The 18,124-nt window shown below is 29.5% G+C and overlaps 1 protein-coding gene and 1 long non-coding RNA gene across 2 annotated transcripts in view; both read right to left on the bottom strand.

Annotated features, from left to right (window-relative positions):
- Positions 1 to 82: 82 nt before the first annotated feature.
- LOC111679335 (sperm motility kinase 2B) lies at positions 83 to 14,432 on the bottom strand. Its single transcript, XM_023440892.2, has 7 exons — positions 14,277 to 14,432; positions 4,967 to 5,066; positions 4,633 to 4,744; positions 2,458 to 2,614; positions 2,063 to 2,171; positions 1,133 to 1,375; positions 83 to 1,043 (listed from the first exon to the last, which is right to left on the bottom strand). The coding sequence occupies exons 3-7, from the start codon at positions 4,686 to 4,688 to the stop codon at positions 247 to 249; spliced, it is 1,362 nt and encodes a 453-aa protein (XP_023296660.2). The 5' UTR covers positions 4,689 to 4,744; positions 4,967 to 5,066; positions 14,277 to 14,432; the 3' UTR covers positions 83 to 246.
- A 418-nt stretch (positions 14,433 to 14,850) lies between these two features.
- The window catches only part of LOC124420746, an 83,595-nt gene continuing 80,321 nt past the window's right edge, over positions 14,851 to 18,124 (bottom strand). Inside the window, exon 5 of the long non-coding RNA XR_006941354.1 lies at positions 14,851 to 15,039. This is a non-coding gene — a long non-coding RNA (uncharacterized LOC124420746). The remainder of the gene's footprint in view (positions 15,040 to 18,124) is intronic.

Genomic DNA, 18,124 nt, shown 5'->3' with positions numbered 1-18,124 from the left:
CTATAGTCTAGTCTATAGTCTAGTCAATAGTCTAGTCTATAGTCTAGTCTATAGTCTAGTCTATAGTCTAGTCTATAGTCTAGTCTATAGTCTAGTCTATAGTCTGGTTTATAGTCTAGTCTAATCTTTAGTCTAGTCTATATTCTAGTTTATAGTCTAGTATATAAAAATTGTATTCAAACACACACAAACCCTCTTTCTTTGCTATGCTTCTCTCAGAATTCCAACTCTTTTCCATCCTTCAATCTACAGTATGCAACATGATCTCTCAATCTTCTTCTCCGCCTTAGTTGGCATTTCCTGCAAAGCCATTTCTACATGTTTGCGCGCCAGCCAAGATTGTTTCTGCAAACGATTTATTACAATACGATAAGCTCCGATAATATCACTACGTGGAGCATTTTGTGAGGCCTGCTGTAACATTTCACTTGTTATGCCCAATTCTTCGAGAATTTGTCGGGCCTCTGCCTCTAACGGTTGCACCTGTCCCAGATCATCTGTAGGTGTGGGAAACATTATAAAATGACCATTTTCAGCATCATAGTTCTTAAAGAGAGGACAATCTGTTGCCAATACTGCATTCCATTGTGACGTGTGATTACTTAAAGAACCATTCGTTAATTGTTTTTCTTTTTCGGTTGCCTCCATGGGTCCGACCTTTTTCTTGAGGGTACCACACAAAAACGATCTTTTGGGAGTATTATTTTTCGATTGTTCCTTGATGACTTCCAATGGTATATCGTTCGCCGTTAACTCAATGGGTTGTAGGAAATTATCAACAAAAAAACCATCTATGCGTTTGGTATTCATATTAATGGGTGGTTTATTTGTTAATTCCATATAACGTTCTCTTAGAGAGTATTGTTTACGCATGCGTCGCGACTTGGAGCGTACCCAAAAACCAGAACGTTTAACGGGTTTGGAGCGTAAATTAATTTCGTGTTGCATTAAGTCGTTGCTTAATTTTGGATGGGTTACAAATTGGCTATTGAGCATATCATCAATGGTGGGTCTGCGGGCTGGGATATGGATTAATATGCGTTCTAAGAGATATAAGAAATTATAATTAAAGTAAAAGTTGAAGTAGAAAACCATTTTTAAGTTTTTATGACAAAAGTGTTATTTTACTTACGTATTAGTCTTATACATGGCAGACTTAGTTGTCCCGGCAATAAATAGTCTCCCTTTAAGATGGCTGCCTTTAAGCCGGGTATTGTTGGTGCACGAAATGGCATGTTGCCAACCACCATAAAATAAAGCAGTATACCTAAAGCCCATACATCTACCGGAGCGCCAATATAATGATCATCGGAAAATAGTTCCGGTGCTGCATAGGGCGGTGAACCACAAAATGTGTCCAGTTTTTGATTGGCACCTAAAAATTGTTATAAAATTTGTATTATTAAAGATTTTCTTTTATAAAAAAGCTACACATTTCGTTGTTTTAAATAAACTTTTGAGTGAATAAAAACTTTTATAAAAATTTTATACATTTTAAAAAAATTAAGAATCTTGAAGGTTTATAGAAAAGCAAAATTACTTATTTCAAGCGAAATACATATAAGGCAGAAACTTGTAAAAAGCTGAGTAGAGTAGCTTTGAAAAAGCTTTACTTAAAGCTTCATATAAATAAAGAACAATTTTATAATGTAACCGATTAGAAAAGATAATTCCAAAAAGCTCGTAAAAATATCATGTTAAAACAAAGCTTTTAGAGAAAAAATATAAAGCTTAAACCAATAAGCTTTTTATTTTTATATGATAACATTGTGTATTAGCTTGTGTAGGGTAATTTAGAATATTAAAGAATTGAAAGCTTATTTTTTTCTTTATTATCAAAAAGCTTTTATTTTGTCATTAAATCTCAGACAAAAACATTCCGCACAATTACATAGCCACACATAAATCGACTATGAAAGTTATGTGCACAAAAAATATTTTATGATTTTTTTCTTTTTTATCAACAACATTTCAAATTTATATTATGGCACATTATGCCCTCAACAAAATTAACATTAACATTTAAGCAAATTGAGAAATTTCTAACACAACTCATACTCACCATTAATTAATTGTGTGCTAAAACCAAAGTCAGCCAACTTCAAACGATCCTCAGACAACAGTAATACATTCTCAGCCTTAATGTCACGATGAACGTAACCCAAACTGTGCTGTTAATATGCGAATTTAAATAAACAACAACAGTAACAACAATAAAATAAAATAAACAAATTAATAAACACTTTATGGTGGTGTAGACAAATATGTTGCTTACAGTGGCAACAAACTAAAATGAACAAACTCAAAATAGAAACATCTTCTTAAATGTGTCCGTGGCATTTCGTTTGATGCCCCTGTATGCCCTTTTAGCTAACTTTAGCCGCCACTAGGGCAATAATAAACTGCTTGTTGCAAACATTTAAAAAAAGAGAAAAATATTCCCATTTATACACTTACCATGTGTTTCACAGCCAATAACAATTGTTTGAATAGTGGTGCGGCATGTATTTCACGTAATGGACCACCTTGGGTGATATGATTATATAACTCACCACCACGTATCCATTCGGTGACTAGATAAACACGACCCAATGTTTCAACTACTTCGAAAAGCCTAAAGGGAAAAATAAAGTTAAAAAAATAAAAAAAAGCACGAACAAAAATAGAAACACAGCAAAAATGTTTAGGAAAAAAATGTGTAGAGGCTGTAATAAATAAAACCGACACATACGCATAAAAATCTACACACGTGTACTCTAAACGAAGGACAGATACTCATACGTATGCACGCACGTACACCAATACATATGGAGAATTTCCTGGGAGAACCTTTGAAATATGTTGGAGGATGTTATGGCAAAAAGCAAACAGGATGTTGCTAAATATGCTCGTTATTCTATGAATGTATGTGAGAGAGTGGGTGTCTGTATGCGTGTGTGTGTGTAGAAAATACACAGTTTATATATTTAGAAAAATAGCAAAGGAAAATAATTTAGAATAAATTAGAATATACCATAGTTTAAACTAGAAAACAAACTATAGGCTAGAATATGTATTATACCACCGATTATGTCATAGACTAGACTAACAACTAGATTATAGACTAGATCTTAGACTCTAAACTAGACTATAGACCAAAATATAGACTAGACTATAGTCTACTATAGACTAGTCTATGTACTAGACATAAGACTAGACTGTAGACTTAACTATAGACTAGACAATAGAGTAGACTAGACTATAGACTATAGACTAGACTTTAAACTAGACTCTAGTCTAGACTAGGGACTAGACAATAAACTAGACTGTAGTCTAGACAAGACTATAATTCACACTACAGACCAGGCTATAGACTAGACTATAGACTAGACTATAGACTAGACTATAGACTAGACTATATACTAGACTATAGACTAGACTATAGACTAGACTATAGACTAGACTATAAACTAGACAATAGACTAGACTATAGACTAGACTATAGACTAGACTATAAACTAGACAATAGACTAGACTATAAACTAGATTATAGACTAGACTATATACTAGACTATAGCAAGACTATAGCAAGACTATAGCAAGACTATAGACTAGACTATAGACTAGACTATAGGCTAGACTATAGACTAGGCTATAGACTAGACTATAGACCAGACTATAGACTAGACTATAGACTAGATTATAGACTAGACTATAGACAAGACCATAGACTAGACTATGGACTAGACTATGGACTAGACTATAGACAAGACTATAGACTAGACTAAAGACTAGACAATAGACTACACTATAGACTAGACTATATACTAGACTATAGACTAGACTATAGACTAGACTATAGATGAGGCTATAGACTAGAGTATAGACTACACTATAGACTAGAGTATAGATTACACTATAGACTAGACTATAGACTAGTCTATAGACTAGGCTATAGACCAGACTATAAATTATACTACAAACTATACTATAGACCAGACTGTAGACTAGGCTAGACTATAGACTACACAGTAGATTCGACAATATACTAGACTATAAACTAGACTATAGATTAGACTATAGACCGTTTGGACTCTATCGTCAACAGACGGACGGAGAGATATGGCTTGATCGTCTTAGAATTTAATAAGGACCCAGAATATATGTACTTTTGTCTATGATCAATATATATTAAAGGTTGTCTCGGATTTTTCATCATATCTTTGTAGTTTATGGACCAATTTTTTCTGAATTTATAACGATCTTCCCGAAAGCATGTCATACAGAAATATTGAAGATTCGGATCTCATCAATGTCTGGAGTCTTCTAAAAACTGATTTTAACAAATACACATAAAGACAGACCGACATGGCTTAATCGACTCCGCTATCTATAAGGATCCAGAATATATATACATTATAGCGTCGGTAAATTATATTATATAAAAGAGTATCTAGAGACAAAAATATAGACTTGAATAAATTCTGAATACTAGAATATAGACTGAAAAAAAGGCTAGGCTATTGACTACACTTTATACCGAACACGCTTTAGATCCTAATATTTCGCACACCACTGTTACAGCCTTTAACATATCTATACATCTTTAAATACCCTGGAGTGTATGTGTTGGTGAAAATATAGAGAACTTACCTTAAAATATTAGGATGATGAACACATTCAAGTGTAGCTATTTCACTTGAAAGCATACGCAATGCTTTAGCATCTAAACCAGCACGGTCAACTACTTTGATGGCCACTTTGTCTGAAAATATACAAACACACCATACATACAAACATGCATATTTTTTCCATATTGTGGTTTTAATACGAAGGTATGTTATAACGAAAAGGTTGAAAAATGAAAAGGCCATAAAGGTTAATATTTTGGTATATTATTACGGAGAAAAAAATTGTCAAGTCAAATGTTAAAGTTTAAAAAATTAAATTTTTGTTTATTTATAAAAATAAAAAGACTTTAGATTACCTCTTGTTAGCTGGTGTACAGCTAATTTCACTTTGGAGAAATTCCCACGTCCTATATCGCCACAAAATCTGTAGAGTCCTATGCGTCGGCCAACGGTTACCTGTAATAGAGAAATGATCATATTATTAGTTATAAATATTCAAAAACCAAACTACACTGCGTATACGTATTATATTGAAAGAAATAGTACTCATACGTATAGTGAGCTTAAATAGAGAAGTTGTTATAAATTGATTGATAATTTAAAATTTGTTCTGTTTCTGATATCAAATTCGGTCTAAGGTTTTTCTTTCTAAATAAATTAACAATTTCCTATAGAAAACCCCCTGTCTTCAGATAATGTTTCCTTTACAGTTCATAGTTTTCTCAGAAAATTTTCTACAGAGAAGTATCTGTTTTTTTTGGAAAGCTTCCTCTAAACTAGTGTAAATTTTGCTGTGTGACCTTGATAATATTCTCAAGAGTTATTTTATGTATAATATCCCCATAAATCTATCTAGAAATAAATTAATATATGCATCTGTTGTACTCAAGTCTATTACAGTTATTTATGTCTATTTTTATTGAACTCATGTGTATTTTAAGTAATTGATTTGTTAATGTTAAAACCACAAAACAATATCTATTGTCAATATCTATTATCAAACACTAATGCTTTACGTATGTACGTACTTACATACATACATTCTTCCTGTCAATATTACCTGTACAATTGACAATTAATTCACCCACAAGAAATGTATAATAGAACCAACAACAATTCATTTCGATTTCTTTTACTTACTTCCTTCCTGTCAAGTTATTTCGACAATTAAGTTGAACATTAAAAGCCACAAGACAGAAAAAAATCTAGAATCTATAATAGTAGTAGTTGTAATTTTCAGCTTAAAACCACAAGGGATTTAAGCTACATTCATGTATTTGATAGATAAATGAAATTTGACAGATATTTTATGTTATTTTTCGATATTTATGTATTTTTATTATTATTTTGTATAATAAAAATAAATCAACTGTAATGTATTACATTTCTCTGAAAATTACAATTAAATAAAAATATGTTTTAAAACATTTTTGTCAGATTGGCTTTTGAATATTTTTATAATGTTTATAAATATTTAAAATTCAATCATTAAAATGTCATAAATTTCCGAATAATATTATTGCCTTTACTTTTAAACAAATGTATTCATTTGCATTCAACTGACATTTGAAGTAATTGTTGTGTTGTTGTATTATTATAAACAATTATTTAAAATAGTTTATCATATTTCATGCAGCAGCTGAAGCAGATGCAATTGTTGTTAATATATATACACATAAATATTTTATTCATTTTACAGTTATTCCCAGTAAAACATGTCATAACAGGATTATATAGAAAAATATCTGTCTTTCTTAGATTATTAAACAAGTTCTTTGAAAGAAAAACTATGTCAGACTGCAAAAGAATCTATCATTCTAAGACCAGATAGAGAGTAGTATGTATGTGTTACTCAGAAAATTGTTTACAAAACAGTTTGATTTTCTTCTTTTTATAGAAAGGAGAGTAACATAACTATCTGCATACCACCCCACCATTTTAGTGGGGAGGGTATATTGGGTTTGTGCTGATGTTTGTAACGCACAATAATATTTGTCGTATACCCACCTTAAAGTATACCAATCGGTTCGAAATCATTTGCTGAGTCCGTCCGTCCGCCTGTCGTCCGTCTGTTTGTCTGTCCGTCCAAGTAAACCTTGTAATCAAACTACATGCCGCAATTTTGAGGATAATTGAATGAAATTTGGAACATGATCTTCCATTGTCCCAGGGACGAACCCTGTTGAAAATGGTGAACATCGGTCCATTATTTCACCTAGCCCCCATACAACTGTACCTCCGAATAAGGCTTGTAAACATTTTAATCAAACTACAGGTCGCAATTTTGGAGATAATTCAATGAATTCTGGCACATGATCTTCTAATATACCGTAGACGAAGCCTGTTGAAAATGATTAACATCTGTTCATTATTTCATCTAGCTCCCGTACAACTGAACCCCCGAATAGAGCTTGTAAACCTTGTAATCAAACTATAGACCCCATAGATCTGAACCCGCCAAATAGAGCTTTTAAGTTCATAATTATGTTTAATATACTCGTATCTCGACAAAAAGCTGCAAAACCAAGTTCTATACTAGGCTTGATGACCCTGATGAACTTTATAATTATAGGGCTTCATTTGACCCTAGCCCCTCTAAAAAGCGCCCCATCAAAATTTTACTGAAATATCCACAGTTTTATTAAACAGTAAATGGCTTTAGTATATCTGAGGCAAGATACAATTCAACTTATATGCTTTACTATGAAAACTAAATCACATTTTATTCGTATACAGGTGTAGGGCATTATATGCACGGCCTTGCCCGACTATAACTTCTTACTTGTTTTTCTTTTAAAAATTGACAGAAATTCTTTATCTTTATTATAAAGATGCAAATTACTGAGTACTGTCTCTACATTGCTCGCGACAAATGGTCACATGAGCATACGTGCTCAACAGCTAAAGCGCTGTGGCCGCAAATGGATCCACTAAGGTTTAAATATCTTCTTAATCTGATATCGATTATCACTGGCCACTGTAACCATGCTAGATGCACTGGTCTTCCGTTCAACGATTACTGTAGAAGTTCTCAAAACAAGGATGAAGAGGAAACTATTACTCATCTTCTTTGTGAGTATCCTACTCTGGCGGATGCAACACTTCGGACGCTTGGATCGACATACTTTGGTGATCTAACCGATTTGTCTCATGGATTTCATTAATCCATGACACTGTTAATCCAAAGCAACTGGCATGGTGTCTTCTCTCTTTCTTTCTTAAACATCTTACTGCTGTGCTCACTTTCTCATTTTCTCCTTACCAACGTGTCTTTTTCCATTTTTTCCTTTCTCTCTCTTTTTTCTTCTCTTACAGGTATTAATACAAAGGGATCAACATGGATCCAAGTAACGCCGAAACGGCTACCTGTGATAACCTAACCTTGTCTTTATTACAAAATTTTCTATAAATAAATCAATCATAAAAGTTTCTTTAGAAAAAAGTTTTAGATAATTTAAATTTTCTATAGAAAACAGACTTACTTTTCAAATAGTTAATTTTCTATAGAAAACTAATGTCTATATTTTATAATTTTCTATAGAAATCTAGAAAATAAGATAATTATCTGTAGAAAATTATCCATAGAAAACTGTATTTCAATAGAGAACTGTATCTCCTACACAACTTTTAATAGAAAACTGTCTATCCTACATAATTTTCAATTTCAAATATCAGTCTTTATTTCTATAAAACTGTCTGTCTATTCTAGATAATCTTCAATAAAATAGTTATCCTATACAATTATCTACAGAAAACGGTCTACCTTTCAATAGAAAACTGAATATTCTACACAACTTTTAATAGCACTCTTTATATCCTATACAATTATCAATACAAAACTGTTTGTCTATAAAACATTCTATCTACTTTAGACAATCATGAAGAAATTTTTTGTCTATTCTAGATAATGCTAAAAAAATGTGTCTATATATCTGACACAATTATTAACATAAAACTGTGTGTCTATCCTTCACAATTTTCCATAAAAACTGTATGTCTATCATAGACAATTTTCTTTAGATAACTGTATGTCTATACTAGATAATTATCCATAGAAAACTGTCTGTCTATCCTCCACAATTTTTAACAGAAAACTGTATTTCTATCCTTAACAATTTTCAATAGAAAACTGTCTGTCTATCCTAGACTATTTTCAATAGGAAACTTTTTGTCTATCCTAGAAAATTTTCAATAAAAAACTGTCTGTATATCATAGACAATTTTCTATAGAAAATTATCTTTATATCCTAGATATTTTTCAGTAGAAAATTGTCTGCCTATCATAGACAATTTTCAATAGAAAAATGTCTGTCTATACAAAATTGTCTAGTTTCTTAAATAATTTTTAATAGAAAACTATTTATCTATCCTAGACAATTTTAAATGGAAAACTGTCTGTCTATCATAGAAAATTTTCTGTAGAAAACCGACTGGCTTTCATACACAATTTTCTATATAAAACTTTTTGTCTATTCTAAATTTTTGGTATGAAACTGTGTGATTATTCTAAATATTTTTTTGTAAAAACTGTCTGTCTATCCTTTTAAATTTTCTGTTGAAAACTGTATATTATTCCAACAGAATTTTGTATTTAAACTGTCTGTATGTCTGTTTTTCCTAAATAAATAATTTTTACAAAAATTACTTGACTGACAGTTTTCTATAATAAAACTATCAGCCTTTAACAGGACAACTGACTATCATTTTTAGAACTTTCTGTCTTATTTTATATTCTATAGAAAAATGTTGTATACATTATATCATTTCTGCATCAAATACAAAAAATATGTAATTTAAAGAAATTTTTCTATAAAAAAGCTCTTTCTAGCAAAAAGTTTTGTAACTATTAACAGAACACCCTTTATCTGCATATGCCTTTACATATTTCAGACTTAATATAATACAAAATTTATGTATTTTTAATTATTAATTAAATACATTACCTTACCTTAAGTATAGTATTGATGTCAATGTTTGTTATGTAATAATTGTTGTCTTATTTACACTCACACACTCATACAAAATAAGGCAACAATAAGTGACAAACGTTTTAAACAATATGTATAAAATACTTAAAGTGATATGCTTTTAAGGTTTTAATAATTTCGTTTAAACATTGACAATGTTTAAATTATGTGATTATTTGTTGATTTAATATTTTTTTTTTTTTTTGTTAAGAACTTATTTATGTTTGTAACTTTTCGATAAAAGAGTATTAAATAAGATGACTTTTTGGTAATTATGAGATTTATTTTATACACAAAAAAAATATTTCTATTAAAAACTAGTTTAATGTTATTTTTTATATTTAAAAACCAAAAATAAACATATCTTTTAATAATTATAAAATTTTTTCACTATACGTATGAGTAATATATTTTCCTAATTAAGAATTATTATAAATTAAGTATACGTTGTTGTCTACTGTAGAAGTTAAAGAATAGAAAACAATAACTGGAGTAAAGAAACAAACTAAAAATAAGTTTAGTCTTAAAAAAACTATTTAAGAAACTTTTAATTTTCATAGTAAAGCATTGAAGTTGAATTCTACCTTGCCTCATTTAAGACAAATTTGTAAGTGAGATTTTTATAGGAGCTATAAAGTTCATATAGGAGCAATAAGTTCATTGAGAAAAAACTTGAAAACTTTTATTATGGATACTTTAAGTATGCTGAATTCGGGAAAAATAATATTTTTTGAATTAGAGATCTCCTACTAAGTTATAGAACCTTCACTTTCGTGAGAAGGGTATATATAAGTTTGTCATTCCGTTTGTAATTTCTATAATATAATTTTCCGACCCTATGAAGTATAAATATTCTGGATCCTTATAGATAGCGGAGTCGATTTAGCCAGGTTCGTCTGTCTGTCTGTCTGTTTGTGTGTATGTTGAAATCAGTTTTCAGAATTCCCCAGATTTCTGCGAGATCCGAACTTTCAATAATTCTATTGGAAATACGGTCGAATAAAGCACAATTTAAAATCAGCCCAATCGGTCCATAAATAACAAAGATATGAGTAAAAATCCGAGACCTGCTCAAAACAAAATACGTAATCATACGGTAAATTTTGTTATGGTATTCTTGTTTATAAAAGCAAAGCAGAACGAGAGCAGCAGAGCAAGGGTAGCATAGCAGTGTGTTGTTATTGGCTAGAAACATGAAATTATATATGTGGAGCCTGGCTTCAGTTAGAAGCCATAAAAGGGAACTTTTTGGTACTTTTTCGTTTTTCAAAAGATACTTTTTGAAATTTCGATACTATTGAACCTAGAAATATGAAATTAAGTATGTAGAGTCTGAATTAGGTGAGAATTTCAAATGCGACTTTTTGAATATTCTATAATATTAAACCCAGAGACATGAAATTCAAAAGGTGCTTTTTGAGTTTTCTATAATAATGAACTTAGAAACATGAATTTAATTATGTAGAGCCCGGATTAGATGAGAACACATAAAAGAAAAATTTTTGGTAATTTTTACACCCTCCACCATCATCAGTGGTAATAGGGGGTATATATAAGTTTGTCATTCCGTGTGTAACACCAAGAAATATTAATCTGAGACCCAAGAAAGTATTTTCTGGGTCCTTATGAAATTCTGAGTTGATTTAGATATCAACTCAGATTCACTGGAAATATTCACTATTATCCTAAGCAGTTTGGTATTGAAAATGAGCAAAATCGGTTCTCACTGGGAAAAGTTATGAATCAAAATTTAAAGCAACCTTAAAAAAATAAGCATTTTTTAACACATTCTGATGTAAATTTTTCGAAAACTATGCAAGATAATTCCATAAAAATCACCATACATTCGTTTCTGCACAAAAGCTTGATCTGCTGAAAACTGCCAGAATCGGTTCACAATTTCATATATCTCCTATACATATTCTCGGAAAATCACAATGTCGATATCTTCTCAAAAATCTTATGTCAATAGAATTCATTCGGAGAAAAAGTTTTCTGGTTCGGTCTGTAATTGGACCTAGCTCCCATATAAGGTCCCCTCCCGAAAATCACTTAAACGCTCATAACTAATTATTAAATTAAGAAATTCATATAAAATTTTAGCGTACATAACTTATTTAAAAATATTGATATCCATACATTTATCAAACATATTGCTTTTATATACATACATAAATTACACTATAAAATTTCCCACATTTGGTCATAGCTCTCATACTAAGTCCCCTCGAGAAAATCATCTAAATTTCATATTCATATTCATTACCAAATAATAATATAGATACACGATTTTAAGATTTTATCTTTATATACATAATTGGACATAGCTCCCATACAAAGTCATTTTATGAAAATTTCTTAAACGCACATTACTCATTACCAAATAAAGCTATTGATACAAAATTTGCCACAGTTATTAGTTTTGTATAGAAACATATTATTTCAATTTGACTGAAATATAGCTTTTATGTACAGAAATTTAACTTAAAGAATTTTTTACGATCGTTCTGTAATTGGTCATATCTCCCATACTAGGTACAGTATTTAACAAGTTGCATTACTAATTTGTGTAGAATAAAATTATATATGTTTTTAAGAAAATTGTGTTTGTAATGTTCAATAAATGTTGGAAATGTAATAGATTTTAATCCTGGTATTTCTTTTATTTAAGACATGAGAAAACTTATTTCTAAAAATATTTGATCAATTAGAAAAGTATTAATATTAAAGTAGCTGGTGGAGGGTATTTAAGATTCGGCTCAGCCAAATATTGCACTCTAATAAAGAGAACATTGCGTTGTCGAAATGATACAAAGCGTAGTCGAAATGACAACAATGCGTTTTTACAATTTGAACTTTACGTTGCTAAAATAACAACGAATGTTGTCTAAATTAAAACATTTGACAACGGTTTGTATCGGTATTTCAATAATTTTTTACGGCTTTTTGGCCTCTGTGTATTGGTTTGTATATATTATTTTTCTATATGTATGTATATGTATTATATTCATTTCAATTTTCCCTTAAAGATTACAACTCTTTTGGTTACCAGCATTTTCTTGACCGGGAAATAGGGTACATTTTGGTTTTTCTTATAAAAAGGCAAATATCATTTTGTTTTAGAATTTTCTTTAAAGACATATTTCTATATTTCAAATACATAAACGTTTTTCAATGTAATTAACACCTTTTTTGGACGTTAAATATTCTAATGACAAATGATAAATATCCGCCTTATTTTATTCTGTTTCTACTAACAAAAAGGCGTTACTTAACTTCACAAAATTATTTATATAACATGTTTTTCTATTCAATAGGTGAACGTTTGTATAACCTTCACCTTCGTGAAGTTTGTCAATCCGTTTGTAATTTCTATAATATAATTTTCCGACCTAACAAAGTATATATATTCTAGATCCTCTTTCTGTTTGTCTGTCTGTATATCTGTCTTTATTTTTGTTGAAATCAGTTTTTAGAGGACCCAAGATATCGCCGAGATCCGAATCTTAAATAATTCTGTTAGACATGCTTTCGAGAAAATCAGCAAAATCGGAGATATGAGACAAAAATCCGAGACAACCTCTCAAAATTTCATCAAAAATTGAGATTTTGTTCATACTGAAAAAACACAAACAAAATACTTAATCATACGGTAAATTTTGTTATTGTACTCTTGTTTATAAAAACAAGGACGAGCGAAAGCTGCAGATCAAGAGTAACGGAGAGAGAGCAGCACGAGTGTATTGTTATTGGCTAGAAACATAAAATTAAATATGTGAAGCCTGTCTTAAGTAAGGAGCCATAAAAGGGAACTGTATGGTACTTTTTCGTTTTTTTAATGTACTTTTTGAATTTTCTATAATATTGAACCTAGAAATATGAAATTAAGTATGTAGATTCGGAATTAGATGAGAACCCATAAAAGGGAGCTTTTTGGTACTTTTTCGGTTTTCAAAGGTTACTTTTTGAATATTCTATAATATTGAGCCTATTAACATGAAATTAAGTATGTAGATTCGGAATTAGTGCAGAACACATAAAAGGGAACTTTTTGGTACTTTTTCGTTTTTCTAAATGTACTTTTTGAGTTTTGTATAATAATAAACCCAGAAGCATGAAATTAAGTATGTAGAGCACAGATTAGACGAGAACAAATCAATGGGGATTTTTTGTTACTTTTTCATTTTACAAAAGGTACTTTTTGAATTTTCTATAATATTGAACACACCATTGTGAAGACTATATAAAATTTGGCACAGCCGAATTAAGAACTCTTACTTGTTTTTAAACACATCATGGTGAAGGGTATATAAGATTCGACACAGCCAAATATAAAACTCTAACTTGTTATTTTCTATATAAAACATTCATTAAAGGGATAATTGATTTGACCATAACGCCAAAATAAATTAAAACAATTTCTAAGAAAAGATAAGGGTTGATGACTTAACACTAATAGCTGAAACCAATAACAAAATAACAAAATGTAAATAAAACTGCACACTAAGCACTTAAAATAAGAAACCAGCAAATAGAAAAAAACTGCTCTAAACCTTGAACTACAACCACAAGTATACTGTGAACTGTATACAAATTAAATTTTATTGCAATTATATATAGAAAAAAAAAATAATCAACAACAAAAATAAAAAAACTAAATGAAAAGTAAATAAATAATAAGAAAAAAAATGGTATTTACCTCGTGTCCGCATCTTGGATCGCATTGCAGAGCTTTGGTGAGCCGCTGATAAGGCGGTGTTGTATTGGCACACTTTGGCACTGACGCTGGCTCTGGAAAATCACCGTGGGTATCCACGACTGCGACTGTTTTTATAATAATGGTTTTTAGTTGAATTTAAATTATTTTCAAATTTATTTTTTGGAGGTTTTAATTTTTGATTTTTTTTTTAACAATTTTTTTAGTGACTTTAACTATTTTTTGTTGTATTTAGATATCAGAATATATGGAATTCTTTTATTATTTTTAACATTAAAAAAAGAGCAAATTTGCACAAAATTTATTATGTATACATGTATGTATGTGCGTTTGTTTGTTGATTTCCGTTTTCCTGTTATGTACGCCTTAAGGTAGACTATGATGAATTTAAATATTTTCTTTGTTGCTTTTTTTATTATAATCACACACTTGTGTTTTGTTTGTATACACACATTTCTACACACACATAGGCAAATTATACATTAAATAATAAACCAAACTTTCATACATTTTTATTATGCTTTGTTGTTATTGTTGTTGTTTTTGAATTTTTTGCTTGTTTGTTTGTTTTTCACCAACAAGGTGTTGGCTGGTTTTTATTGCTTCTTTATTAGTTAGTTGTTTTTGTTGCCTTAACTGTTGTTATTGTTGTCAATGTTGTTTTATGTTTTTAGATTTTCTGCATATTTTTTTTTAAAGAATGAATTTTTGTTGTTGTTGTTTTTTATGTCTTCATTTAATGGCTCTGCAAAGAGAAATAACAAAAATTACATTATTTCACAAATAAAGTAATTTCATTATTTGTTTTTTTTTTTTCTTTTTTTCTTTTTTTTTTTTTCTCTTAATTTCTTGTTAAACTTAATCTCTAGTTTTTCATAAATCCACTATTTAAATTTATTACTTGTCATATAAAGTTATTAAAATCTTAAGTCTTATGGGGTAAATGTTACTAAAAGCTTTAGACAATTTTATACATTTGTGTTTGAAAACATTAAATTGTATATTTTTTTAAAAACAAAAAAATTATAAATTGGTTTTAAAGAGACAATTTTTGTATGAAAGATTTGTAGAAAACCGACAGATGCTAATACGTTCAATACTATAGAAAATTCAAAAAGTACAATTTGAAGAGAAAATACAAAAAATGTCCCTTTTGTAAATTTTCATTTAATAAGAACCACGTTTTATATGTTTCGCTTCCGAACTTAGAAAATTCAAAGAGTCATATACAAAAAGTATCATTTGAAGAACGAACATGTTAGATTGCTATATTCGGTTGAGCCGCATCTTAAATACCCTCCACCAGCTACTTTTATATCAATACTTGTTTAATTGATTAAATATTTGTAGAAATATGTTTTCTCATGTCTTAAGTAGAAAAACCCCAAGATTTAAACAGTTTAAATTTGTTACAGTTCCAAGATTTATTAAACTTTACAAACGCCATTTTCTTTTATATTTTTATAGCGCCATAAGATATGCTTATATACTGCGATATATACTTTTACCAAATTTTATATGGATATCTTAATTTAGAAGTAAATTAAGTGATTTTCGGGAGGGAACCTTGTTTGGCTATGAGCTATGACCAATTGTGGACCGATCCAGAATGGTTTTTCTCTGAATGAATTCTATTGACATAATATTTTAATTTGTAAAATTTTGTAAATATATCGAAATTGTCACGAAAGTTATAAAAAAAACAAAAAATCCATTTTCCAGGAATATGTAATTTTGTATGGGAGGTATATGCAATTGTGGACCGAATCTTTAAATTTTCAGCAGGAATCAAGCTCTTATGTAGAAATTAACGTGTGGTGACTTTCATGGAATTATCTAGCATGTTTTTTGAGAAAATTACATCAGAATGTGTAAAAAATGCTTATTTTTTTGAGGTTGTTTTAAATTTTCATTCATAACTTTTCATGGTGTGAACGGATTTAGCTCATTTTCAATACGAAACAATTTAGGAAAATGAAGAACATTTTAGGTGAATTTGGTTAAATTCTATTGCTTTCTTAAATCGTGAGCGTGTTTTATACACACAGATGGACAGACGGTCATAGCTAAATCATACACGAATCTGATGGTGGTGGGGGATATAAAAAGTTGCAAAGAGTCACCTCTGGATGGATTCTCATCAGTCATGTTATGTTGTTCAATATTAAAGAAAATACAAAAAGTACTATTTAGTGAGCAAAAAGTATCAAACATTTCCCTCTTATAGATAATTTATTCAATCAGAGCCATTCAGATTAAATATAGTTGTTTCTTTATAAATATTATTAAAAATAAAAAAATATAATTGAATTGATAAAACAATGGAATAAAATCTATTTTTGCGGAAAGTTCTAATAAGAAGAATACAATTTTTACCCATTTCGCCTAGGCATATACATAGGTACTTTTTCGAAAATCATGTTCACAAAATATATCAAAGATATAACTCATACGTTTTTAATCTGTACTAATTTTTTTTCCAAATAATTGTGTTTTCAATAAGTATCAAACAATTTACTTGAATTTGATCCTATATTGGCTTTAATAATTGAATTCCAAATTAATATACTATTTTTCTAAATATATAAAAATTGGCTCAATGAGTTTGAATAAAATTTAATTTCCCGTTTTTCCCTTTTTGGTACTTTTTTACCCAAAGAAATAACAAATATTTTATTTAAATAAATATTACAGAGTACAATTCCTAATAGAATACGTCAGTTAATCGAAAAAGTTTTCATAATGTGCTAAAAAAAAGTACCAAAAATAAAGTTTTCTCTCTTTTACACAAAAAAAGGACCGAATTTTAAAAAAGTATGAAATTTTGAAAGATGTATCCAATATATTATAAAAAATTGTATTATGTTTGTTAGGTACAAAGTTAGAAAGAACCAAAAAGGTACCAAAATCACATTTGTAAGACTTGTTCATCCCTTAAAAGTACGCATTTTTTAAAAGTACCAGACACCCATCTGGTTTTTTAAGTAAAAGTAGATGCAATTAATTTTTTTCTTTTATAACTAATATTGTGTAAAATAATCAAGAAAACACGTTTTACCCGTTTTTTGCCTTTTTTACCCCAAAATATTCAAATATCCAAAAATCCATTCTTAGTGGTTTTACGTATCCACAAATTTCATTAGTCTATAATTAACCGTTTGGGCTGATGATGAGTTAGTATACATATAAACGAACCAAACATTATATATACATATATGAATATAGCGGAGCGATGACCGTCCGTCTGTCTGTCTGTCTGTCTGTCTGTCTGTCTGTCTGTCTGTCCGTCCGTATGTTTGTTGAAATATTTTTTAAGATAATCCCAGATATCGGCTTGAAAGTTATACGATAATTCTGTTTTCTGCTTTCAAAAAGGCCTCTTTCAGCAAAATCAGTTCATAAATAACAGATGATGAGCAAAAATCCGAGATAAACTCTAAAATTGAAATTTCTTGTTCATGCTCAGTCAGAAACTGCAAATAACCAAAAACAGAACACATAACTATAGGGTTAGTTAGTTAGCTAGTAAGTTAGTTAGTTAGTTAGTTAGTTAGTTAGTCAGTTAGTTAGTTAGTTAGTTAGTTAGTTAGTTAGTTAGTTAGTTATTTAGTTATTTAGTTATTTAGTTATTTAGTTAATTAGTTAGTTAGTTAGTTAGTTAGTTAGTCAGTTAGTTAGTTAGTTAGTTAGTTATTTAGTTAGTTAGTTAGTTAGTTAGTTAATTAGTTAGTTAGTTAGTTAGTTAGTTAGTTAGTTAGTTAGTTAGTTAGTTAGTTAGTTAGTTATTTAGTTAGATAGTTAGTTAGTTAGTTAGTTAGTTAGTTAGTTAG

Source organism: Lucilia cuprina, chromosome 2 (genome assembly GCF_022045245.1).
Source record: "Lucilia cuprina isolate Lc7/37 chromosome 2, ASM2204524v1, whole genome shotgun sequence".
Lineage (NCBI taxonomy): Eukaryota > Metazoa > Arthropoda > Insecta > Diptera > Calliphoridae > Lucilia > Lucilia cuprina.
The sequence above is the reverse complement of the archived record's forward strand: the minus strand, read 5'-3'. Positions and strand labels throughout refer to the sequence as shown.